Genomic DNA, 26,873 nt, shown 5'->3' with positions numbered 1-26,873 from the left:
ATAAATAAATAAAATGTTTAAAAAAAGAGTAAAATATTATATAACTATAAACTCCAATTATATGTAACTATATGTGTAATGTTGGGTACTTTAGTAATGTGCCAAGAATGTTCTAAATTCTTTATTTGAATTAACTCATTTAATTGTCACAATTCTATTAAATAGAGATCATTATTTACTCCATTTACCTACAAGGGGACTGAAGCATGCATGGATGGAACTAGTAAAATCAGAATTTGTACACAGGCAGCCCGACTCCAGATCTGGTGCTCCTAACCTTTACATATTATTACTGATTTTGAGATCTGTGCCTTATAAACAATGAATATTCAGGTAAGTTGTTTAACCTTTATTAAGGTACCATTTATTCATCTTGAAAGTGGAAATACCAAATTTTTCACAAAGTTGTTATAAGAATTAAATGCAATAATATAAAAGGGGTGTTTTTTGTAAAGTATATGAAATTATTTAAAGATGAGGCATTATTCGCGGATGAAAAAAAAGTCAGGCTAAAAATATCTAAAGTTTTATTGTCGAAAAGCAAACTTATTTTTGATTCTCTTGTCAATCTTTCAATAGAATCCATTTCCTCTCTTTTCCCTCCCTGACCTAGATTCACTTTTTTCTACTCTTCTATTATAATACCTACAAAATTAAACAATTATGTAATCTTAGTAGTCAATTTAAGAGTTCATTTAAAATGTATTATGTCTAGATCTCCAAACTCTCTTTGCCCTGAAAGCCCTCTTATTTATATATTAGGATTGAGTTTATATTACATCTATGAAGGCAGTTTAAATTCTGCAATAAAATATGACCTTCCTACTTTTAATTGGAAAATAAATACCAAGTTCCAGTGGAAATTCAGTACATTCAGAAGATAACTCCCTTAAACTTCTTAAAGAACGCTTATACTGTTATCTCTGTTGTAAGTAATAATATAATGAACATTCTAGTGCCTAAAGCTTTTTTGTGGGTCTGTTATTTCCTTAAAGTAGATCCTTAGAAATCAATTACTGGAACAAAGGAAAACCACCATTTGTTAGGGATCTCATATGTATTGCCAAATTTCTTTCAGAATTGTACCAATTTTTTTTAAAGTTTATTTAAGTAATCTCTATATCCAACGTGGGACTCAAACCCACAACCCTGAGATTAAAAGACACATGCTCTACTGATTGAGCCAGCCAGGTGCCCCTGTATCAATTCTTTTCTTCCCAATTTTTTATTCCATCAGTAGTATATGAGGAAAAACCAATTTTACTGTGTCTTTACCATTACTAACTTCCGAAATGTATTATATTATTACTAATTATTTTTTCTTTTTTTAATTCCTTTTTTAATTTTATTTTTAAGTTATTTTTAAGTTATTTTCTTATTATTATGTTCAATGATTCATTAGTTGCATGTAACACCCAGTGCTCATCACCACACATGCCCTCCTTAAGACCCATCACCCGGTTACCCCAACCCCCTACCCCCCTCCCTTCTATAATCCTCTGTTTGGTTCCCTGAGTCCAGAGTCTCTCATGGTTTGTCTCCCTCTCTGATTTCTTCCCAGTTTTCCCTCCCTTCCCCTGTGGTCCTAATTTAATGTACTGACACTTAAATTCGTATTTTTGAAAACTACTATCAAAATTAAACAGAATTTAACATATCTATTTGTTTTCTAGATTTTCTTTTGAGATGTTCATGTCTTTTTATACAGTTTTTACTAAGTTTAATGTTTTCCATCTGTTTATGAAAAATTTTTAAATCAATAAAAATGATTTATAGTTGCTACCAATCTTGATCTGATATCTCGAAGATTTCTGCTTTTGTATAGACAATCTTTTTCCTTTATAATTTCTTCCATTGCTTTTTCTGCTATGAAACTCCTCTTTCACTGAGATATTTGATATGCATTACTATTTTATTCTAATTTTTTTAGCTGTTTTGTTCACTTTGATCTTCTGTTGAGCAGAACTTTGAGCAGTACCTTTGGTTATCTAGCATGTCTGTAATGAGGTCGTACTGTACCAGAAGTACAGATTTAGACTCATTCAGAAGCAGTTGGTAATTGTCCAGCCAGACAGTCAGGGACTTGGAAGAAACGGGATTGGAAGATAATAACAAGGAAAGCTGGGGAGAAAGTATGCAGATGGACCTCTTTAAATGGGCATAAACTTTGAAAATATTTGTGTCTCATGTGAATGCCCGCTAAAGGACAACTACCATAGAGGGGACTCTTAATAGACAAAATGATACACTCTGCGGATGTCAACTAGCCTCTTTTCCCAGCCACCCCAGTGCTTCTTTAGTAGACCTATGAACAAAGCAGCCATGGTGACAAGGATATGCATGGGCTCAATATCATGAACCTCTTCTTACCAAGGAAGACCTGGTCAACCACACTCTGAGAACCTAACCTGCCAACAGCAGAGGTCAATATTAAATGCCCCATATAGCACCACTTCCCAGGCGGACAGTGGACCAATCCCTGCCTGGCAAACCTGCAGCCTCTGCCATTTAGTAGGTTCAACTTCACTTTCCCCAAGGAAATCTATACCCCAGCCTTGGAGATGAGTCCCGAAAAGAGCCTGCTTCCAAGTATGACCTCTTGGGCCTCCCTTCAGTTCTAGAATACCTTACAGAGTTTTCTTATATCCTACAGTGACTCTTTTATCACAGTTTAATAATTCTTTATATTAAATATCCCTTGTTTAAATCATTATATAATCTATCCTCATTATAATCTATCCTCAAATTAAATCCAGACTGCTACAGTCTCTGCCTTCATGGAGTTTACAGTGCAGCAGAGAAGAAAGACAATTAAAATACCAATATTATTAGTAAAATGAAAAGTGAAATGGGAGCACATAGCAGAGAAACGCAACCTAGACTTAATAGGATTACAGAAAGCTTTCTGAAAGGTGTAACATTTAAGCTTAGACTTGAGGAATAAATAAGAGTTGACTGTATGAAGAGGGGAAGAAAGTGTTCCTAAGCATAGGAAATACCATGTACAAAGCCCTGAGGGTAAAAGTTTGGAAATCAAAAATTTTAAAAATATATATCATATAAACACTAACCTAAAGAAAAGGAATTGCTATATTAATAGCAGACAAACTTTAAAGCAAAAAGTTTATTTAGAGATGAAGAGAGTCATTTCATACTACAACATAACAATGTTAAATTTTTAGGCTTCTACTAAAATAGCTTCAAAACATGTAAAACAAAAGATTAGAAGAACTACTAGAGAAATACACAAGTCCACAATCACAACAGGAGTTTTTAATATGCCTCTACAAAAAAATCTTTAGTGATACAGACTTAAACAACACAAAGAAATGACCTAATAGGGTACCTGGTTGGCTCAGTGGGTAGAGCATGTGACTCTTAATCTCAGGGTCACGAGTTTAAGACCCACAATGGGCCTAGTTTATTAAAAAAGAAAGAAAAGAAGAGAAAAGAAAAGAAAAGAAAAGAAAAGAAAAGAAAAGAAAAGAAAAGAAAAGAAAAGAAAAAAGAAAAAGAAAAAGAAAGAAAAAGACCAAATAGACATATATAAAACACAACTGTAAAAGTTTTAAAAAAAAGTGTTAACAGAACATTTACGAAAAATGTATAAAACTAGAACTTCTGTTCATCAAAGAACATCATTAAAAAAAGGAGGAAGGCAAGCCACAAACCTAGAGAAGATATACACAATATATGTACTCATCGAAAGAATATATACTCTGAATATATATTAATATATATTCAGAAAAAAGAATTTCTACAAATTCAGAAAAATAAACCTAAAGAAAAATAGGTAAAACACATGAACAGTCATTTCACAAAAAAATGAAAGCTATATGGTCAAAAAGCACACAAAAGGTAATCAACCTCATTAATAACCAGGAAAATGCGAATTCAGACTACAGTTAGTATCTTACAACTGCTAGACTGGTAAATATTAAGAAGTCTGTCAATACCAACTGTTGGAGAGGATGCACATCAACAAGAACTCTCATATGTTGCTAGTAATAGTGTACACTAGCAGACGCACTTAGAAAAACAATTTATTATCTTGTAAATGCATATATTCACATATCCTGTATCCAAGAAATTCCACTGCATGTACCTTAGAGAATACTTACACATGAAGAACTATTTCATCCATTTTCCCCTCAAGAAAATCTAGATTTAGATAAAAACTAAAATTTAAGTATAAAAAAAAGAAAAAAGCCCTGCATAATAGTACTATTAGGACCAACTTCCAGATTTAAATAAACATCATGTATAAAAGGGAGAGTTTTCTCTTTCTTTTATTTTTTTGTCAGAATAGTTAAAATAATGCAGACCTGCATTTATTAACAAATAATATCAGAAACTATGTAGCATTAACTTAACCTCAGATTATGGATATGGGTAAACTGAAGTATTTTTCTTTCAGTAATCTGTATCAGTTACAAATAACTTCAAATGAACTTAACTTCAAAGTCATCTAGGTCAACATTCCACTCATTTTCATTTTACCTGAATATCCCATTTGTGGTGTCCAACTTTTATAACCTGATCTTTGGGGATTTCCAGCAGACAATGGAGTTTTCAGTATTTGAGGATAATCATTACCTCGTGCAGAAGATGAGCTTGTACCAAAAGTAAAATTTGATGCAAATGTGTTTTCTGCATTAGATTTTTTGTTTCCAAAGTATGAACCTAAATTCAAAAAATTAAATATCAGTTCTTACAGATTCAGAATTAAGCAATGATATTTTAATCACTATAATTTATATCATGTTCACTTTCTATAAAACTTTATCTGATAACCTTTAAAAATACAGCAAATTATGACAAATTTAATGGCATTATTGATGAATATTCTTGTGCTAAAATATAAGGAAAAGTGCTTGCTAATATGCTTCTACAAGTGGAGACTACTCTTGGTAAAATTATAAATTACCTTCTAATCTTCAAATATACCATATATGTTTACTTTGTATAGCAATTACAAGACTTCTTTTCCTCATTTGATTTAACTTCATTGACACTCCTTTCTTCCATGCAAGTAGTATAAAAAGAGTTTTAGATCCACTTGGATTCATTTCCCTGTTCGGGCACTTTCTTATTGATATAATACCTACTTAACAGAATTGCTATAAAATTAGAAAGAATATATATGAACAGCCTAGCTTAGTGTCCTGGCACATAAAAGTTCCTAAAAATATATATTGGGGCTCTTTTCTCCTATTCCCCTTCACTTCCATGACAACTCTGATTCTCCTTAAACCACTTGCTTTTAGTTTACTTTGCCAGTTTCTTTTTCCTCTGTCTGCCTCTTAACTGTTGGCTTCCCAAGGTTCCACATTTTTTTACCTTTTCTCACAAATTAGCATTATACATCTTCTCTGGGCATCTCATCTATTATATTGGTCTCTATTAATATCTATTTCTAGTTATCTATAACCCTCAACCTTCATATACAGCCCTAACTTCTCTTAAACTGTAAAGCAATTTGGCAAACTTTTAAAATAAAGGGCCAGATGGTACATATTTTAGGCTTTGTGGGCCATACCGTCTGTCATAATTACTCAACTCAGACACCATATTGGGAAAGCTGCCATAGACAATAGTAAATGAATGAGCATGGCTATGTTTCAATAAAACTTTACTTCCAGACACTGAAATCTGAATTTCACATAATTTTCACATATCACAAAATATTCTTTTACTTTTCAGCCCTTTAAAAATGCAAGAACCATTTTTAGGTCTATTCCTCCATTGTTCAATATAGTAGCTGCTGAACACATGTGACTATTTAAATATAAAAATATAACTAAAATTAAAAATTCTGTTCGCCACACTAGCTACATTTTAAACGCTCAAAAGCCACATTTGGCTGTTGGCTACCATATTAGCACAGATATGAAATATTTCTATCATCACAGAAAGTTCTATCAGTGTGGCTCTAGGTCCCTAAATGAAACTACCTTTTGGATATAAACTTTTAGATATCTTTCCAGAACTTTTAAATGTTCAAAAATATGCTCATTATGTTTCCCTCAAAACTTATTTATTACCACTTGTGGCCAACTATAACATCTTGTACCTTGTCACTCAAGTCATAAACTCAGGAATCACTCTTAATTCCCCTTTCATCAATCTTAACACCTGATCAGTAAGTCTAGTAAAAAAAATTTTTTTAAAACTACTAAAATTTCTATCTCTACTCCTATTAGCCTATTTTAAGCCCACATCTTCTTCAGACCTTCTGCAAGTCTCTTAATTGTTCTCCTTATGCCTCTAGTATTATGCCTCTCTAATCCATGCATCATCACTAGTGATCTTTCTGAAAAAGAAATTTCATCATGTATCTCCTTTCTCACAGTTCCTCAGTGTCTCCCCACACCCACCACAGGATATAATCAGACTCCTTTACACAGGTACCAGTAGGATTTGATGACACATTCAAACTAGAATACTTTAAGAAGTTTGATAAATACTTGCAAAGGCGTGGATAAGGTATAGGATATCATCATAAAGAAGTGTATAGAACCTGTGTGCTCCACTATGTAGACTTAAAGGAACTAAGGAAGGGAGTGGTTACCAGGAGCTAGAGACAGAGAGGGCTGTTTCTTGTCCTCAGGCTATTTTTAGACTCTAAGCTCCTTCTGGAAACTTACTCACTTGTCTTAGTTGCCCTCCAATTTCCTTGACCTCTATTTTGCTGTATCTTCTTTATCTTCTCCCCTCTGGCCCCAAATATACTGGTAACCTTCAAATCTGAATCTCCCTAAATTTCTCTTCTTAATCCAAGATCCATATATTCAATTGCCTCAGTGTGACCATAGGGAGATCCTAGAGGTTGTTCACATTTAACATGTCCATACAGAACTCATTTTCCTTCTAAAAGTTGCTTCTCCTACAAAACTCACTTTATCAAGAAATAGTACTACCATTTACCCAGTCATCAAAGCCAGAGTTTGATGCAATAGTTCACACATAAAATAATGAGAGCCTATAATGGCACGGAGACAGAAAGGAAAAGAATTATTTAAAAGATAAAGACAGGACTTATTAACTGTTTGGATGTTGTGAGTGAGGAAACTGTTGAAGTCTTACAGGTTTAAGATTAAGACAATCCAGTGATTGAGTTAAGTAAAAGAAACAGGTCAAGGAACTGTAGAGAGATGAATTCAATTAATCATATAGTTAGTCTGAGGTGTCCATTGGTCTCCCACTAGAAACTTCAGAAGACAGTCTGAAATAGGAATCTGGAGCATAGGGGAGATCTGAGCAGTGATAATCACATCCAAGAAGTGGCCTAGAAAAAAAAATCCCAAAACTCTAAGGACAAACCATAATTTGGGAACTGATAAAGGTGAGCAAAGCAGTTCTCTGAAAGACAGGATAAAAACAGGGGAGAGTAGAATTAGGGAAACCAAATTAAGAGTTCAAGAGAAGACTGGTCAAGAACATTAAACACAGGTGAACTAAAAAGTGACCACTGGATTTGGCATGTTACCTTACTATTGTGCTGCAATGGTGTGTAAAAGAAGAGGTAGTTTTTCCATGAAGAGAGAGTTGTCCAAATATGAAATAAAAGGGTTGAACTCGAATTGAAAGACATACATTTTTATGTATGTCTTAACATATTATCCAACTGAATTAGATGAAATGCTCAATTTAATCTATTTTCATCCCATCCTAGTTCAGGAGCCAAGAGGAACCACTCCTATCGCCAAACTCCTGCACAAATTCTGCCATTTGTCATACTTTTGGGAGGGAGGAAGAGGGGCAGTACACCGGATGTTACTGCAGCCTTCCACAGAACTGAGCCATTTACCAACGCCGCCTTGTAATAAACAATTTGAAGAGTCCAGCCTTTCACTCACTCGGACCCATCAAATTCCTAGAGCACCCCATTCTCATCCTCTCAACCACATCACAACTGAAACTTCTGAGGTAACCACCCGCCACCGCTGCTCCTCAAAACCCCCGGGAGCGGCCGACCTCTAGCTGACCGGTGAATCCACCCAACCCACTCCTTGCCTGGGGCTGACCGGGCACGAGGCGGGTGGCCAGGCAGACTTGGGCTGCTGCTCCGGTCGCCGGCGGCTCCAGACGTGCCAGGAGTGGACGCAGAGGCCTGCGCTGAAGAGCGGCTCTGAGGAGTCTCCTGGAGTCCGAAATTATAGCGAGGACCCTGAGACCGAGGCTCTCCCAATGCGGGGGAAGCCGCAGCAACAGAAGGCAAGACTGACGAGACCTCAGGCCTCAGCATTCTCACAAATCTTCCCAGGCAGAAGTCTGAGATTGCTGAGCGCCCCTTCACGGAGCCAAGTACAGAAGCGTCGCAGAAAAAGGCCCGAGCACCGCGCGCAGTCTCACGGAGTCCCAGTGCGCAGGCGCAGCGAGCCCCAGCTTCGTCAGTCCACGCCCGAGTCCTTTCTCCCACCGGTGCCCAGTTCTTTCACCCGCCACCCTTCACCTAAGAGCTTAATCTGAAGTGCAGCTCTCCTCAATCTGCATAGATCCTCTGAACGGAATTCTTCAGAGCCTATCAATGACCATCTAATTTGGTAGCCCCATTATACTCACAGCACTGTATTTTACTAAAGGTGTTTGGTGCTTTTGAACATTTCCCACACCCCCAAATACACTGAGCTTTTTAAATTTACAAACTGTCCATCACTGGACACCGAATGCCTATGATGGTGTAAACAAATTTCAGCGTTCAGCCCACCTAACATTGCTCTTATGGAGAAACACAGGAGACATTAACCTCCTACAGCTTAAATATCCACAAGGCTGTTGTCATTATCATGAGATAATATTCATCCATTAAACACATGACAGTTTGCACAGTACCCTAAGAACTAGGTCAAGAATGGATGAGCTCTCTCTTGGACAGTTCCCAATTTCTTGTACCGCAGGTCCAAATTAGTTAAGAACAGACTATACAAATCCAAACTCTAGCTTTGCAACAAATGACCTCCATGAAACTAAATTCTGTGCCTATTTTCTTGAATATAGAAATAGTACCAACTTCACAGAGAAACTAGGATTGAGAAAATACTCTGGATACCTCTATTGGAAGATACTCAAACATTACTGAGCATAATTTAACAGACTTGTGAAATCACTATGTTGTACACCTGAAACTAATGCAACACTGTGTGTCAACCATAGTTCAGTAAAACAAAACTGAATTCATGCAATTGCTAAATTACCTCAATATGTCAGGTGTCTAACAGCACAGTTCACCCATATGCAATGACTGGAATCCTCAAAATTCCTTCAAATACTTTCAGCGATACCATTTTAATAAGATTATGTTCCAACCAATCCCAAACTTTCAGAAAAATAGTGACAATTCAGCCTGAACTCTTTAGTGAACTGTCAAAAGAATGGTATAAATTTCAAGCATCTGCTCTTTTTCAAGATGTTAAAATCTGCATTGGTGAATGATGTTTAAGTGAACCATTCTTGAGTAAACTACTCATTCTTGAGTAAACTCTACGCCCACTATGGGGCTTGAACTGACCACCCTAAGATCAAAAGTGACATGCTCTACCAACTGAGCCAGCCAAGAGCCCCACTAATCATCATTCTTAAAACTACTAGAGTATTGGGGCGCCTGGGTGGCACAGCAGTTAAGTGTCTGCCTTCGGCTCAGGGTGTGATCCCAGTGTTATGGGATCAAGCCCCACATCAGGCTCCCCGCTATGAGCCTGCTTCTTCCTCTCCCACTCCCCCTGCTTGTGTTCCCTCTCTCGCTGGCTGTCTCTATCTCTATCAAATAAATAAATAAAATCTTAAAAAAAAAAAAAAACTACTAGAGTATTGCCAACATGTTTGAGAAAATTTCAACTTCCATTTCAAGAAAAATGTTCACTGAAATACTTTATTTTCATCAAGAATCTAAAAGTCCCAGGAATACTTGTGTTCATTTTCGTCTTTTGGGAAACAGTTACAAAAAACTTTCTGGAAACTATCAGCTTTATTTCCTTTAAAGGCCAACAATTCCTTGGGTACGTGGCTGGCATTCTGACATAAAAATGTTTAAAAAATAAGAATGTAGTCCAGAATGCAGTCCTATTCTAAGACAGTGAAATGCGTCATTTACCTAAATTACTGTCATCGATTCAGAGTAACCATAAACTTACGAAACAGTCCCAAATTTCAACAGCCATTTATTCTGGTGCATCTTTTAAATTCATATATGGATGGATTTATCAATTTTCATCAGTTAACATTCTCACTGATAGAGACCAATTTACATTAGCCATTATTATATAACATGAAAGAAGCACATGGAAAAAACAAGTAGAACACAAGACTTCTTTAACTCAATAGTTCCTTAAATTGCGTTTGCTGTTAAGGAAACATACAAATAAATACAACGAAGCAGAAACAAAATAGTGTACTCAGAATAACAGCATTGCAGAAGAAAATCTAAAGCTGAAGATAAAGATCTTTATTTTACATTATGTATAATTACATAATTTATTAAAATTAATATAATTCATATACAAAATAGTAACACAGTAGTCATTTTTAAGTTTGATAAGCATTTTACAGAAATGTTAAGATGGCAAAACTATACTAAGCAATGTCTCACGTCTCCATCAATGTCTAGCTCACTAGCTCAGGCTGAACATTCACTCTCCGAAGTACTTCTTCAGGCATGCAAAAAACAGGACTAACAGGTTTAATCTGTTCTTCTCCCAAAAGTGACAATCCAGCAATTCCAAATAAAGTATGAAAAGGATCTACCTATTTAAAAAATAAGAATTATAGAGCATTACAAAAATGAAAACTTCTAAAACCCTACCTCTGAACAAGTTATATTGGATTCCACTGTTATTTTCTTTACTTGAATAAATGCTTAGTTTTCTAAAATAAAAATGATGGCTTCAAATTGTGGGGTTTTTTAACATAGGACTTTTTACCATACACTATTTTTCTGACAATTAAGGGATACAAATTTCTGTAAATTTGTTCTATAGTCTTCATATATTCTCAAATAAAAATTACCAAAAAAGTACCCTGCTTTAAAAGCTACACTTTGAATATCATCCATTTCTAAGCCTGGCAATGCCATAAAAGTAACTCAAAGCAATGAATTACATTAACAGGTTAGAAATATACTTGCCATATCTCCTGGTCGGTCTGCGAATCCTCCTGTTTCTTCATCTTGACATGCTAAAATGAAACTTCGAAGTTTCTCTCCATCAATCCAATGAAGTCTTCCAATTATCTTTAGGGAAGCCAACACCCACCATGAATAGCATACATCTGGTAACTAGCAGGGAAAAAAAAAAAAACACAAGCAGTTGCCACAATTTTATTCTCTAGTCCAAACATGGGGTGGTGGAGATTAAGGGATAGACCGACATGCAGTTAAGAGATGCTAAAATCCACAAATACAATTGCTTAGAATTAAAGATAATCACTGGCATAAAGACCAAACATTTCAATCCACAGACACCTATGCTAAATGTTTCAGAGTTTAGGTACTCAGTGACAACTATCCCTGTACTTTTATTTTATCTGCAATGAACGCCCCTTATCCAAGAAGCTGGTGGTTAACGCTCATGAAATCCATGGTGATATATGTTCTATTTCCCTAGGTAGAGCATTTTCAACAAGTGCTGTCCAGGTAGGTATATACTTGCTTAAAACAACCTAAAAAGCCTGGATCCTCAAAACATGGGTCATCTGGGTTTAAAGAATGCAGAATATCTCATCTTCAACTGAAGAACCATTTCAACAACATCACTTGGTGATTCATAGGCACATAAAAAACTGTCCTACACTCTAAGTGCAGATTCCTGGCAATCCCAACCCTGACCCATTTTCTAACTGTCAAAGTTGCGCAGGTTTTTCATTGGACTATAACTAGCTAGAAACCACCTGTGGGTATTTCCCTACCCAACTTACTCATTGACCAAGCAAAGCTAAGACAAAAATAGAATGACTCAGACAAAAGCACCACCACGCCCTATCATATTTTCTGTCAAGGATCCAGCAAGCTACAGCCCCTGAGTCAAAACTAGACTACACTACAACCAAATAAGTTTTTCTATGTGTAAATTGTCTTTTAAAATACACAGTCTTAAAAAAACAAATCAACCCCCCCAAAACCAGGAAAACAAAAAACATAGTCTTGTGATAGGAAAATCATATGAAATTCAAATGTAACCACTGTTATTTTACTGAAACACTGCCATGCCCACTGGTTTCTTATGGTCTATGGCACTATCTGCTCTTTAGGGTAGTTATGTACTTGCAAACAAGACTGTATATTCTACAGAACTGAAAATATTTACTACCTGGCCCTTACAGTCCCAATTTAGAACATAATGTGTGAGAGCTAACGAGAACTGTGGACATGCAAAGGAAAATTTGATTCCCTTTTCTCCAAATCAATCTGTCAAAAATTGGGTTTTTCTTAAAAAAATTAATAAAGATTTTAAATAAAAAGTTTGTAACATAATTTCTAAAAATCATTGATTTGACAAATTAATTGTCCTTTCACACCCATAATCAGACTCAGAAATTTCTGTACAAGATACACGTGTTCATTAACAGTACTCTTCGGGTCCCAGATATAAAGAAAGCTTTTAATGCAGGACTGATTTTCCCTGGCGTAAGTCTAGAACTAAAAGCTTAAGGAAATAGCTTCATTTCAATGCCTGAAAAATACGAGAACTTCAGGATAGGGAAAAAGACGCTTTAAGAATACATACTATGTCTGAATACAAATACATTTCAAAGCTAAGATATTTGTCATTTTTTTGTTTTCCTTCAGGTAACTCCAGAATGCACTTCAGGACAGGAAAGACCAGAAGACAGGTTTGTCATAAAAAGATCATCAGAAGGTAGCATACACATCTTTTCCTCAAGAGCCTTTTAAATGGATACCATAATTAATAAGTATCTTCACTCCAGCTGTTTTACTTTTGCCAAGAGCATTTTTTTTAGGAAGTACAAATGAAAAATTACAATGGCGGAAGGGATAATAGCACATTATCAATTTACAAGAAGCTATAGTAGTTATAAAGCTATTAGAACACAGTATATCTTATGAAACAATACCTTCTCTGGCCTTCCATTGAGTCCACCTGATGGTAACTGTCGTTCACAAAGCCACCAACCGAGTAAATCAGAATTTACTTGATGCAACTGGCTAGTAATAGCCAGAAATCCTGTGCAACAATAGATCTAAAATTACAGACATAAAGTACATGTGTATAATAATTTTTCAACAGTAATGTAGTGATAAAAACTACTCAATTAAAACACCATTTTATGTCTAAAAACTTGCTTTCTATTAACAAGTCAGAATTGCAAACATGTAAATATCACATAAATATCTGAACGAATCCAAACATACTAATTCTGGGATCCAATTCTGCAATGAAATACTATTACCAACATTTGTTCATGGCTAAAAGCAAAAATTTTTCTAAAAGATTTTATTTTTAAGTAATCTCTACACCCAACATGGGGCTCAAACTCACAACCCCAAGATCAAGAGTCTTTTTTTTTTTTTAAGATTTTATTTATTTATTCGACAGAGATAGAGACAGCCAGTGAGAGAGGGAACACAAGCAGGGGGAGTGGGAGATGAAGAAGCAGGCTCACAGCGGAGGAGCCTGATGTGGGGCTCGATCCCACAACGCCCGGATCACGCCCTGAGCCGAAGGCAGACGCTTAACCGCCGTGCCACCCAGGCGCCCCCCAAGATCAAGAGTCTTATGCTCTACCAAAAGAGCCAGCCAGGTGGCTCTAAAAGCAAATTTTATTGGACAACTATTTACAGATACAATGTACAACAGTACAAATACTACTTACAAATACAATTTGCCTCTCTGGCACAAGCAAATAGGTGTTCAGGATAGGTAGGGAAAGGAATGTTTCCAACTACTTAAAAACTAATGGAAAATAGGGGTCAATTGGAAGAATATCCAACTCCTGATCCTGGGGTTGTGAGTTTGAGCCCCACACTGGGTATAAAGATTACTTAAAAAAAAAAAAACTTCGTGTGTGGGGGGGAGGGGGGATAATGGAAAATAAAAATCTATCTTTCACGGTAACAAACCTACTTATGCTTGCCTCGGCCAGGGGCTTCCACCAACAAGGAATGTATATAAAACTACTGTAAAAATGCCTTTATCTGCATTTAAGCAATTCTTATGTAACATTCCACATTACATTTAAATTAACTTCAGTCATATGTAACAGGCACTGAAACTGCTATTAATATATTTTCCCAGTTTATTACACTTATCCCTTCAAAACTGACAAACTGACGTTATTTTAATCTGCATTAATAAATTACCTGCCCAGCATGGGATTCAGAACCTGGCCTGCAACCAAATCCACCATCGAAGTTCATACACGATAAAACAAATTCGATTGCCTTTTCCACATTAATAGCATCTAGCTTCCCCTACAAACAGAAAAAAATATGCCTATTGAATTCCAGAATCATCATGAGCACTTAATTATTCCAATACAATATTTAAAACTTACCAACAGGGCCAAGGTTGCCACCGCACAAAAAGAGAATCTTGTATCAATTTCTCCTAAAAGAAAAAGGAAATCTAAACAAAACTGTTACCAGAGGCATCTGACCCTAATATATAATTACCAGTTAACTAAAAACAAACTGTACAACTACCATGTTTAAATTTCCATGAGTTCAAGCTTAACATTTACTTTTAAATCACCAGGAAAGCTGAATTTGAAGTAAAATCACTTTTAAGGAATCCAAGAACTAGATAATTGTTTTGTCAAAAATACAGCAAAATTATCTTACGTTGCTTAGATCACCCAGAAAGGGAAGGTAACACAGAACCAAAAGGACTATTCAATTTCTAATAATGACAATAAACTTACCCTATTATATAAAAGTAGATTTTCACATCCCATGAAGCAGCTGGTCTCTCCGGCCTGCACTGTATTCAGCCCTAAAGCAAAGATTATCTACATTTATCAAGTATAGTACTATTCCCTCCCTCCACTCAAATATCCAGTAAGTTTGTAAAGTTTTTTGAATATTTCTCCCTCTCCAGTAAATAGTTTATTTAAAAAAAAAAAAAAAAAAAAAACTTTACAAAGCCACCAAATACTGGGGGAAAAAATTTCACCTACCTCAAATTTTAGTCTGGCCCCCTCTGTTCCAGTATATCCAGTTCGATATAACTAGCACAGTGCATGCTGGAACTTCCAGCAGACCAGTTAACTTCAGTTAAGACCAGCTGCTTAGTGGGACCTGAAAAGATCAAAAACTTAAAAATTTCCTTATAATTATTAGCAAAGCCTCCAATTTATTGTACTTAAAAACTTTCAACAAACCTTATCACTACAATATACACAAAACAGAGATTTTAATATTGGTATTTTGGGTAGCATGGATTAGATGGACATTACCCCAAATATCTCCAGCAAAAGAACCATCTTCTTTTTGTAGACTCTGAACATATTCCACAACTTTATCTACATCAATAACATTAATACTATCGTAAAGAGTAAGAATCTGTAACAAAAACAAAACAAGTAAATACTTCAACACTAAGTTTGCTCTAATGATGTTCTTCCTCAACTACCTTTTAAATTGTCAAGCAACCATGTCCTTTTGTCTATGCATATTGTGACCTTTTCGCTATCTTCTACTATGCCACAGGCATTATCAACAAACCCAAACCAGTAACGTAGTAAAGAATTTATTTCCTACATATAAATTGTAACTTAGCATTCTGAAACTTTTAAATATATTAGCTTACATATACAAAAGTAGACTTTAAAGCCGTAATTGTGAATCTTCACTATTACCAAAATTAAAACATTTACCCTACTTGGTGATTTTCAAGTTATTTACATATACTGAAAATAAACACTTTACCACTCAAGGTCTCAGTGTAATTTTACAATTTACATCAACTTTGGATTCAGCTAATACATGCCATCACATCATAGACCTTGTAGAAAACACACTTTTTTTGAAAAGATTAGGAAAACTTTTTTGACATAGATACCAAGTTTGTCATGTTCTTAATACCCAATTCACTTTCTCCATTCTCAGGTAAGAGAATACACTACCAAGATTGTTAAATAATTATTAAGTATTTACCTGGACAGCACTTAGAGTGTACAAAAGATGAGGGTCATGTCCGATACTAGCACTTATTCCACCACACTCGTGCTGACACGACTTAATAAATGTCAGAATTTCTTCTCTATTCATCCGATGTAGTTGTCCCATGAGATCCATTACAGTCAGACCCCAATAGATACCACTCATTCTCAAATACTCAGACATACAGTATTCCTAAAATACACAATTATTTTAATGTGCCAGTTTGAATTGATGCAGGGTTATTAAAGTGATAGAACACACAGAACTAACTAGCCACACTGTTTAATTCAATTGATCCTAACGTCAGTATCTATTTTAAATTTGTGGCTCGGGAGGGGGTAGTATCTGAGATGCATATGATAAACTCATCTGTGACTAACAATACAAATAGGACTTTAATCTCTCCTTAGAGCCAACCACAAGGTTAAGTCAAAAATTTACCAACTTTTTTTAAGCTTGGGGACAGAGTATTTCTTTCAGAGTACCTACATACTTATTCAGACATCCATTCTATTAATATACGGACTGTGTACAAAGCCTATCTACTCCCTATTAGTTAAGTGGTACAACTACTTGAAAACCAAAATGGCCAAGGCATGCTAAAGATAAAACAGCTAACAGTGGCTAATCAAAGAGACATAAAAACTGGTACAGAGACTAGTAAATAAATTTATGCTAGTCACCAATGCATTACATGTTAAGGTTCTAAATCAGGTGAGTAGTCTTAGGGAAATTCATCAATACTAGATGTTTCCCAAGATGGTAAATTAATTCAGTTGTTTGGACACTACAGGGAAAAATATTTACTTCCAGTTTCATTACTTTTTTCTAAGATTGTCCCAGAGAGGAAAACTATTCTTCAAGGTTTGAAACTTAAGGTAAAACCTTTTCAAGGTCTCAGCGTAATTCTAGAGCTAAAGTGTTACTACATATCAGCCATAAATTCAGGTAATACATGCCAACACATCACTGACCTTGAAAATAATACCTCAAGTACAAAAATACACATTCCTTCTGTACCTCAAACCTCTTAAAAATCTGGGCAGATGGGGAATCTATTTGGTCTGTCAAAGCCTCTGAGAACTACGGTTAATTCTGATAGACCTCAACCTAAGATAGCAAAAGGTACACTCACTGCACTTCATGGAGAGATCTTCAGTCCTTGGCATGCAAGAGTTACCATTTTTAATGGGCCACAAATACTGACCTACTTACTGTTTACGCATTAACAGTCTCATTTCTTCAAAATAAAACAAACTTTCAACATCAAATCATACATACATAATCATCTTTCTTTGAGCCATAGGACGCAATATAATCTGCATGCTTCTCTAACAATAGCGTGTCAGGTGCATCTGACTTGATAGTAACATCCTTCTGCGGTGTGCCCTTTCAAAATAAAAAAGCAGTGACTTTGTAACTGTTCATTTTTTAATGCTTGACCCCAGTGTATATTCAATATTCATCTGAACTTTACACTCTCATTCCATCTTGCCACACAGAAATTTTCTATATAAAAACTGCTAAGTATCTTAACCAGAAAGAACTTAAGCACTAAAGCCCTTGTAAAGATTCGGGTATTTTTCAGGTCTCAGAGTAATTCTAGAGCTAAAGTAGTAATAATCAACTTCAGATTCAGAATACATGCCAGCTCATCATTGACCCGAAAAATTATTACCCTCATCTGATGTTGCTTATCTTTCACTTAAACACCACAGAACAGCCAGCCAATCTTGCCAATTCAGAACTTAGTTTACATGCAGCAGAAAGCTGAAGCATTAAAATAAAAATATTAAATATTTATATATAAAATATAGCTAGCGCATACTTTGCAGTAAAATTCTTTAACGAAATTTTATTAATCCTAGGTTATTTATCAGTAAGTTCCTCTAGCCTCATCTTCTCCAGCTTTAGTCTTAGTTTCCTCATTTGCAGCAAGCCCTCAGGAAATGGATGCTGCTCTAGTTTCCGCATTTCTTATTGTAATCGAGACAGCATTAAACTCACTGTAAGTAGGCCATGACGATTACCGAAAAGAATTGAGAATTTCCATCAGATCCCACCACTTAAAATACACTGCATCTTCAAAGACCATACCAGTAATGACATTACAGATTTTCAGCCATAAAACGTAGAAAGGAAAAAAGAACCACCGACTGGCCCGGCTTTTTTGAGGAATGAAGAAATCGGGCCGTTGAATCTTGAGGCCTGCCTCTTAGGAGAAAGCCTAGATAAAATCAGAAGCCATACGTGCGCTCCCGAAGTCTGCAGAAAACGCTGAGTAATTCTTCACCCTCTCTGAGCCTAAAGAAACCTTCCAAAGCCGGTGTCTTAACCCAACCGTTCTCCAATGACTTGTTAAGCAATTAGGGTGACTGAGCTGCCCAGTATTACTCGACCTAGACGCCACCCGGGCAGCCACAGCAAAGAACCACCTCACTCACCATGTCTGAGACCGAAAAGAGAACTTTGGTTCGTTCCTCGGCAGAGTTAGGCGGCACGCGCCTGCGCATAAGCTCCCCCCAGGTCCCTTCCTAGCACAGGCATAGCTGACCACAGTCCCGCCTGTAGGAAGGAGCAGCCGCTTGGCTGTCCTAGGACCCCGCCGACTGTTCATAGCTGTCCTCGCTGCCTGAGCCTAAATTCTCTGGCGCCCATTTTCTCGTCCTGTAATGACCTTGATTTGTCTAAAATTTTTAAGTAATATGTAAATATCTGAATTATTTTTAAAAAGTGATTTGTTCTTGAGGCTCTTTGAAGATCTGAAGTGGATGGTAATTAGTAGAATTCTTGCATGTAGGAAGTGTTCAATAAATGTTTTTGAGTGAATGTTAATAAAATGTTCACATTTCCTTCCTGTTTGCCTTCTCGGTTCTGGATGTGACTCTCTCACTCCCTTCACTTCCTCAGCAAGTGCTACTAGCTGGAAGTTTTGTCAATTACTTTTGAAGAAGAAACATCCATGTTCTTTTCACAAGCGTTCCGTGAAATTCAGATTTGCTAGGGCTGTTATTACAGCTATTTTCATTTGTGCTTCCTTAGGTCTTTCATACTTAAGTATTTTGAGCACCCATTAGAAAATACTGTCACCCCATACCCTTACAATGTATTATTACATTCAGTAACGATTTGGAGAAGTGTTCCTGACACACTGACATATATGGGCTATCAATAATTAAGAGTGTTGAATCTGTTATGATGATAGATTTCATTTTTTTCTCCCTGTAATTCCGTTGATATTCCCGTTTATAGTGTGAGGCTACTTTATTAAATGCATGTAAGTTTGGTATCTATTTCTGGTGAGTTGATCCTTTTACCATTAAGTGATGACTGTCTCTAGCCCTAATACTTTTTGTCTTAAAAAGTCTGCGCTAAATGCCTGGGGGTCTCAGCGGGTTAAGTCTCTGACTTTGGCTCAGGTCAGGATCTCAGGGTCCTGGGATGAAGCCCTGCCTTGAGGTCCCTGTCAGGCTCTGCGCTGAGCCGAGCTAAGCTGGGAGTCCGCTTGTCCCTCTCCTTTTGTCCTCCCCCTGCTTGTGTGTGTGCGCGCGCTCTCTCTCTCTCTCAAATAAAGTCTTAAAATAAAAAAACAAAAAAAACCCTCTGTCCTAAATATAATGTAATTTCCCCAGCTTTGTTTTGCCTCTAAATCAGATGGGGGAGTGATGTGGTAGAGGGAGGAAAACCAAGGGAGAGAGGACTTCTAGGAAAAGCAATGCTCAAAGTAGTAATAATACAAGCATCAGATCCAAAAAGTACCATTCAGATTGAGTCAGTAACTGCTGAAAGAATGAAAAACAAGCCTCACTTCCTACTTTATAAATTCATTCAACAAATACATAGTGAAACTCTAGAATGTGCCAAATATTATTATAGGTTCTAGGGGTACAATGGTGAGCAAAATGGAAATCTGTATAGGAAGCATATGTTCTAGCAATTCTTATAATTACGTTCAGCAATTCTGTTTCTATGTATTTATCCTACAAATACAGTCCTTTGAGTATGAAGTGACTTATGTGCATGAATATTCATAGTGCAACTTTATAATAACAAAAGATTACAAATATCTTAATTACCATTAAAAAGTTAAACTATATTGTATTCGTTATGCAGCTGTGAAAGGGAATGAGGAAGCTCTGCATACATTGCTATGGAAAAATCTCCAAAATATATTAAGTGAAAACAAAAACAGAAAGTGCCAAGCTGTGTATAGTGTGCTACTATTTGTGTGGAAAACAAAGAAGAAAAATATATGGATATATTTGCAAATGCACAGAATTACTAAAAGCAGTTGCCTACAGGAGGAGGTTGGCTGGGGACAGGATTAAAGGAAGGCTTATTTTTCACTGAATACCTTTGTACTTTTGAAATTTGGTAAATTTTACCTCTTCAAAAAATAAAAATATCCCCCCATCCAAGGAAAAGTAGCTACAAAAACAAACCAAAAAAAACAGTATTAATTAAAAAAAGAAGTTCACCTTGGTGCACCTAGGTGACTCAGTCGATTGGGCATCTGGCTCTTGGTTTCAGCTCTGGTCATAGTCTCCAGGTCCTGGATCAAGCCCCGTTGGGCTCAATACTTAGCGGGGAGTCTGCTTGAGGATTCTCTCCCTCCCTCCCCCCACTTGTGCTCACCCTCTATCTCTCTCTCCCTCTTTTCCTTTCCCTCCGCCTTCCTCACACTCTCTCTTTCTCTAAAATAAATATTAAAAAAAGTAAAAAGTTCATCTCTGCCTCTAGACCTGTGCTGTGTGCTGTGTAATATAGCTAAATGGGACACTTCCGATAACGGCCAATCTAAACTGAGATGTGTTGCAAAGTATAAAACACACACCCTATTTCAAAGACTTAGTGGGAAAAATAAACTATAATATCTCATTAACAATTTAAAAAGTATTGATTGTTGAAATAATATTTGGCCATATAGGGATAAATAAAACTATATTCTTAACATTAATTTCATCTATTGCTTTTTACTTTTCCCCTCTTTTTCTTTACCTTTTTTAAAGTAACCTCTACACCTAACGTGGGGCTCAAACTCACAACACTGAGATCAAGAGTGTCATGCTTTACCAACCAAGCCAGCCAGGTGTCCCTCTTTTTACTTTTTTTAATTTTGACTATTAGAAAATTTGTGATTACATGAGATAGATCATATTATATTTCTGTTGGACAATGCTGCTGTAGTCACTGAGCTTTATGGGAGCTGTGTCTGCTTTGTTCACCATTACATATTCTGTGAATGAAAAAAGTTTTTCTTTACCTACAATTTTGTTCAAAGCCCACATTGTGACTATGAACATAGTTTCCTTAGCATTTGGCATCTAAGCTGTTTCTAGTCTAACATCTTTATGTCATGGAATAGCATATCCAGGACAAACAATACCATATTTTACCTAAGATGCCATTGATTATAAGATACATCCCAATTGAAAAGATAACAAATGTGGAAAAAAACAACCAATGGCTATCAACCTAAACCTTATCCAGATTTTTGAGATGTTAAATATGAAAAAATGTGCATTTTGGAATCAATGAAATATAATAACTGAGTCATTCTGAAATATCAAATGTAGAAGCACAATATTATATGTTCCATGCCCCATATCCCACTTGTAAAAGGATATTACTTTCTATACATTGTATGACATTTCTGATATCTCTACTCTTCCATTTTTTTATTCCATTCAAGCAAATGAAATCTTGTCTACAGTCTTAGGATTGTATGCCTTCCTAACTAAGTAGTATCAAAAGGAACTGGATAGGTAAGATGTGGGTATAGAAGGAATAGAATTCTGAAGCCATTTATTTTTTAAGATTTTATTTATTTATTTATTTATTTGAGAGAAGCAGGAGGAAGAGCAGAGGGAGAGGGACAAGTAGAATCCATGCCGAGCTCAGAGCCAACTTGGGGCTCAATCTCAGGACCCTGAGATCATGACCTGAACCGAAATCAAGAGTCGACTGCTTCTTTTAGGTACAAAACAGTATCTTTATTTCCAGCAAGAGTTGATATTTGTTCAGAATACATTATAATTTACTCTGTTTCATAGTGAATTGCCATTTCCCTGTTGTTCACTTGTGTTTTTCTCTTGGTAATTGGGTCTATGACATGGTATAAATATACACTATCATTAAAATCTTCTGAGACAGCTCAGTTATATATACGGTTTATATTTTTGTGATATGTGATTTCACGCACTATTACTTGGTTATTACAATCTAATAAAAATATGGCCAATTAATTTTCTTTCTTAAAGCTCTGTACATTAAAATAAAATTTGGCTTCCACTAAATTGAATCATAATTCTAACAAACATTCTTTTCCAACAATACGTATGTTTTCAATTGTGTCAGATTAAAGATAATTTTCAAGAACTTTAGGAAATTTAATTAGTTTGAGTTACTTAATTAATAATCATGGCAAGCCTAGATTGTTTCTTGGATAGAATATTAAAACCTTGATTACTGAGCATAATATACTTTTGGTTCTTATTTCAATATGCTATGGATTAAGTGATATCTTTGAGTTAAGTTAATAAATGGTTCTTTTTGCCACTTTAAGGTATAAAAGGACAGGTACAGCTGTATAAAATTGTGTTAATATTCATGAACTTTGGGGCGCCTGCAATAATGACAGAGAAATACAACTATGTACGTGTTTTTATTTTTCAAGAGAAAATAATAGTATGTTTCAAATTATCAGTTTGTTCTAGAATATGGAACGGCATTGTGAAAGACAAAATTTGAGGGAAGTGGATTTTGTCTGTCTTGGTGTGTAATCCCAGAGTCTGAAAAGATACTGGGCTATGCTACAATTTTGGCAAAGTTCAGTCTGTTTTAACGGGCTTGCTTCCTTGGCTCACTCACCAATCCCGAAAGTAAAAGGTTCGTCTTTACCTTCTGCTTAGATAGCAGAGATTTTGTCTTACCAGAATAAATCTTCTATGCTCTATATGTTGACTTTATCATATCTTTAATTATTAAAAAGAAAAAGGAGCAAACATTCCTCATTTGAGAAATGTCTTAAGTTCTTATAATCATGCTACAGTACATTCTTCTGTATTCATTTTTGTGTATTGTCCCTTTAATTAAATAGATAACCAAGCCTTCTTTTTCAGGCACCTATAATCCTATCTTAATCAAATGATCAAATTATCTCTGACATCTCTTTTAATTTTGCCTTCCCAAGGTCAAACCTTGAACAAAGAAAAATAAAAATTTCAGGATCTATTTTACACCTAAATGTATCTGTGAAATTTCCTGCGGGAGGGAGGACCAGGATGGAGGAATCTATTCTTTCACTTTATAAAAAGAAAGGTATTAGGGGCACCTGGGTGGCTCAGTTGGTTAAGTGTCCACCTTAGGCTCAGGTCATGACCCCAAGACCGTGGGATCCTGGGATCAAGCCCTGCATCGGGATCGAACCCTGCATCAGGCTCCCTGCTCAGTGGGGAGCCTGCTTCTCCCTCTCCCTCTGCCACTAGTGGCTGCTTGTGCTGTCTCTCTCTCTCTCTCTGTCAAATAAATAAAATCTTTTAAAAAATTAAAAAATAAAAAGATATTAGAAATAATTAAGTTTACTTTATGTGCTCCGTATTTCTTAATTATCAACACTATTGTGTGAGCTTTATAGGAAAAGTTGGTAAATAAATCAACTCAGCCTTCTTTAGCTTAAATTTGTTTAGTTAAAATGTTATTAACATAAACATGGCCAAAATTGTGTACTTTATGAAAAGGACATGGAGATTTGCCACTGTTGTTTCCCCCAGGGGAAATAATTGTTAAATTCTTGTGAAACAGTTATGCACTGTGTTTTCACAGAGATTTTTTTTACTTTCATTCTATTATTGGATATAGTAATTACCTATAACCTTCAGTCTTAGTCATTGCAATGGAGTGAATATTTCTGTCCCCCCCCAAATTTTTAATGTCGAAATCTTAGTCCCCAGTGTGATGGTATTAGGAAGTGAGGGTTTGGGGAGGTAATTAAGTCACATTAAAGTGGAGTCCTCATGGATGGGATTAATGCCCTGTAAAAAGGGACCCCAGAGGGCTCTCTGACCCTATTTCTGCCATGGGAGGATATAAGAAGTTAACAGTCTATAACACAGAAGTGGGCAGGTGCTTTGATATTGGACTTTCCAGCCTCCAGAATTTTGAGAAAGCAAAGTTGGTGGTTTAATCCAGTCTATTGCTTTGTTACAGCAGCCTGAGCTAGGACAGTCATTTACAGATCGTTTCTGTTTTTCTCTGATGCTAGCTTGAAGGCTCTCTTATAAGCTGTAGGCCAAAGTTTGCACGTTCAGGGACAGTCTCAAAGCCTCATGGAAAGTATCAGGTACTTTAAACTATTGTAGATACTTTCAAGAATAGTCTTTTGGGTACAGACTTCCAAGTGGACATAGCTTAGACAAATTTCACAGCATACCATTAGACTGAGTCAGGATTTCTAGGACTCTTTAGTCTGGAAGGAGAGGCTTCTTGAAAGCAGTTTACTGACTCAAAATCCAGCAGAAAAATTACAGAGAACTGAATGAGCCAATGAGGGGAACTTAATCATAGTTACTTATTTGGAATATTGTTCATGCAGTTATAATGTTCTGTTTCTATGGATATATGAGGAAGCCCTTTTTAATTCTTAGGCTCTCCTCAATTTAGTGGACTGTGTTTTTGTAAACTGGAAATTGGTGTCTGGTACTCACTGAGTCCCTAGAATTGAGAAGCATTTTCTGAGTCTCCTTACACTTTATGGCAATATTCAAAATGAATCTGTACTCCTGTTTACCAGGATATAATTAAACAAATTGATTGTGTACCCAAGGCTATTCCTGGAGTGTCATATTTGAGAATAATTCTCATGTAATCAGGTTTGAAAAGTACATTAAGAAAACAAGTTGTGTATATTGAGTCACTGCTTTAGATGCTGTCCCAGTAAAACTGGAATGGTACAGGGTTCCAGTCTTACAGGTGGTAAGGAAGGGCCCTTTTTAGCAAGCCAGGAACTGTAGAAAATTTTGGAGATGCTGAGGAGAGAAATTCACCCAAATTCTTAGGTACTACTAGAGAACTCTGGTACAGAGTTTCTTGGGCTTGGTTCCATAGCCTTGAGATAGCAAATTAGAGAGGCTTTTTTTTTTAATTTTTTAAAGATTGATTGATTGATTGATTGATTGAAGAGAGAGTGAGAGCAGGGAAAGGGGCAAAGGGAGAGACTATCCATGCAATCATGACCTGAGCTGAAACCAAGAGTCAGATGCTTAACCTACTGAGCCACACAGGTGTCTATAGAGGCTTTTAAAAGTCTAATTTGAGTGTTCTTATGAAAACTTTCAGACAGAAGTTAATCCTGCAGTTTTGGTAATTGTTCAGCACAGTATGTCTCTGGATTTGCAGAGTAAATTCAAAGAGGCTTATATGGTTAATTAACACTGTGGCAATAATCTGGCCAAACATAATGAAACCTGTCTTTTTGTATCAAGAGTAATCTTGGCAGGTTATTTACGATCACAAGGAAGAGGCTGTCAAGAAACATTGTCAAAAACACAGAAATGAATAAAAGGAATGACTGAGTGTTCTTTCAGTGGAGGGCTAGGTATTATCTAATGGACCCTGAGGGTATTACCTGAAGGGGTATATACCTGTGATTGTCTTTCTATTGGCTAGGCTGTTTTACAACTCTGTAAACTTAAAAGTTAAATTATAGAAAATGGATAGTAATGCAAATGAACAATGAAGTACAGTTGAATTTTGCTCCAAGGAAAAGATGACCCCTGTAGATTTTTTTGCCCTATGAGTTATTAAAGTTTTATATCTATTAGCAAATTCTTTTAAGTATTTGATTGCCTATATATCTGTTCTTCAAATTCTCCCTTATATCAGTTTTAACATCCTATTAGTTCCCTCATTCATTAGTGAGTTAAATGAAATCTTCAACACATGTTTTTTTTTTTTTTTTTTTTTAAGTGCTTCCTGTAGGATTTAATCTTCGGTCTCCAAAGACCTTTTGTAGTATTTGATCATGGGTAATGCATTCAAATTAATGGACATCATTCCAGAGGCCATATAAACAGCCAGTTTTTAAATCCAGAGGAGTCTTGGAATGATCTCTACCTTTTTATGCAAATTGGTGACTATGGCACATTCCTTAAATAGTCATTAAAATTGCCGGAAACATACCAGCTATGTTACAACCATCAATTCACAGATGTAGGCAACTAAGAATCATGTTTGTAGTCTAGGACTCTCCCCATGCTGTCCGTAATGGCCCTAGCCAGTTATGTAAGTCACGAGAAATCAAATACATAAATATTAAGTCTTATTCTATCATTGGATCAAAGAAGCAGAGAAAGCTAGGCTACAGAACGAGAAAAAATGAAACATGCCAGTGAGAAGTAGAGTTGAAAGGTAGAAAAACAGTATTTCATGGATTTCTAAAGACTATTTGGGTCCTAGACACTTCCTAAAACTGACTCCATTCCTGCCCTTAGGATCCATGAGGCACTTCAATACACTCAAAAGACATTTGTTCACTTTTTTCATAAAGTAGCTTAAGTTCATTTGTGTTCTTTGCGACTAAAAAGTCTTATTTGATAGTTACAAAATTGCTTAATACTTATAATCAAGGGTACTTTAATAATTATTTTCATCATCATATGACTTTGGAATACATGTATATGTCTAGAAGCCTTATGTTTAGAATTCGTAGGTAAATTTTTGGAGTTATGTATTGGAAGTTCAAATCTGCATTTGGAAAATA

General features: G+C 35.9%; 2 protein-coding genes and 3 non-coding genes across 6 annotated transcripts in view; all 5 read right to left on the bottom strand.

The window, feature by feature from the left end:
- MSH4 (mutS homolog 4) overlaps positions 1 to 8,291 on the bottom strand; it is a 77,416-nt gene extending 69,125 nt beyond the window's left edge. Inside the window, exons 1-2 of the mRNA XM_045802001.2 lie at positions 8,017 to 8,291; positions 4,501 to 4,683 (exon numbers count right to left, since the gene is read on the bottom strand). Of these exons, the coding sequence (XP_045657957.2) occupies positions 4,501 to 4,683; positions 8,017 to 8,248 (415 nt within the window). The 5' untranslated portion in view covers positions 8,249 to 8,291. The remainder of the gene's footprint in view (positions 1 to 4,500; positions 4,684 to 8,016) is intronic.
- A 1,852-nt stretch (positions 8,292 to 10,143) lies between these two features.
- Positions 10,144 to 18,654, bottom strand: RABGGTB (Rab geranylgeranyltransferase subunit beta). 2 transcript variants are annotated; one of them, XM_087866009.1, is made up of 9 exons: positions 18,559 to 18,654; positions 17,396 to 17,503; positions 16,109 to 16,306; positions 15,409 to 15,514; positions 14,509 to 14,561; positions 14,315 to 14,425; positions 13,069 to 13,194; positions 11,119 to 11,272; positions 10,144 to 10,739 (listed from the first exon to the last, which is right to left on the bottom strand). In XM_087866009.1, the coding sequence occupies exons 1-9, from the start codon at positions 18,625 to 18,627 to the stop codon at positions 10,603 to 10,605; spliced, it is 1,062 nt and encodes a 353-aa protein (XP_087722135.1). In that variant the 5' UTR covers positions 18,628 to 18,654; the 3' UTR covers positions 10,144 to 10,602. The 2 variants fall into 2 exon arrangements, with proteins under 2 accessions (XP_087722135.1, XP_087722136.1); XM_087866010.1 differs by lacking the exons at positions 17,396 to 17,503; positions 18,559 to 18,654 and adding an exon at positions 17,250 to 17,389.
- LOC123795473 (small nucleolar RNA SNORD45) lies at positions 15,886 to 15,957 on the bottom strand. The gene has a single exon (XR_006780521.1). It is a non-coding gene; the product is annotated as a small nucleolar RNA SNORD45 (small nucleolar RNA).
- Positions 17,006 to 17,089, bottom strand: LOC123795471 (small nucleolar RNA SNORD45). The gene has a single exon (XR_006780518.1). It is a non-coding gene; the product is annotated as a small nucleolar RNA SNORD45 (small nucleolar RNA).
- Positions 17,700 to 17,778, bottom strand: LOC123795472 (small nucleolar RNA SNORD45). Its single transcript, XR_006780520.1, has one exon. It is a non-coding gene; the product is annotated as a small nucleolar RNA SNORD45 (small nucleolar RNA).
- Positions 18,655 to 26,873: the final 8,219 nt, after the last annotated feature.

Source organism: Ursus americanus, chromosome 12, assembly GCF_024610735.1.
Source record: "Ursus americanus isolate L20-20 chromosome 12, mUrsAme1.1.p, whole genome shotgun sequence".
NCBI lineage: Eukaryota > Metazoa > Chordata > Mammalia > Carnivora > Ursidae > Ursus > Ursus americanus.
Note: the sequence above shows the minus strand (reverse complement) of the source record. Positions and strands in the feature narration are given on the sequence as shown.

Bases quoted from the DNA above. Each gene is read 5' to 3' on its own strand.
- RABGGTB (XM_087866009.1), bottom strand. From the start codon at position 18,627: ATGCGCAGGCGCGTGCCGCCTAACTCTGCCGAGGAACGAACCAAAGTT. The intron at 16,307-17,395 runs GTATGTATGATT...TGTGTATTTTAG, and splicing joins GCTCAAAGAAAGATGATTAT to GAATACTGTATGTCTGAGTA. The intron at 14,562-15,408 runs GTAATGTCCATC...TTTTTCTTTTAG, and splicing joins TTTTGCTGGAGATATTTGGG to GAGAAATTGATACAAGATTC.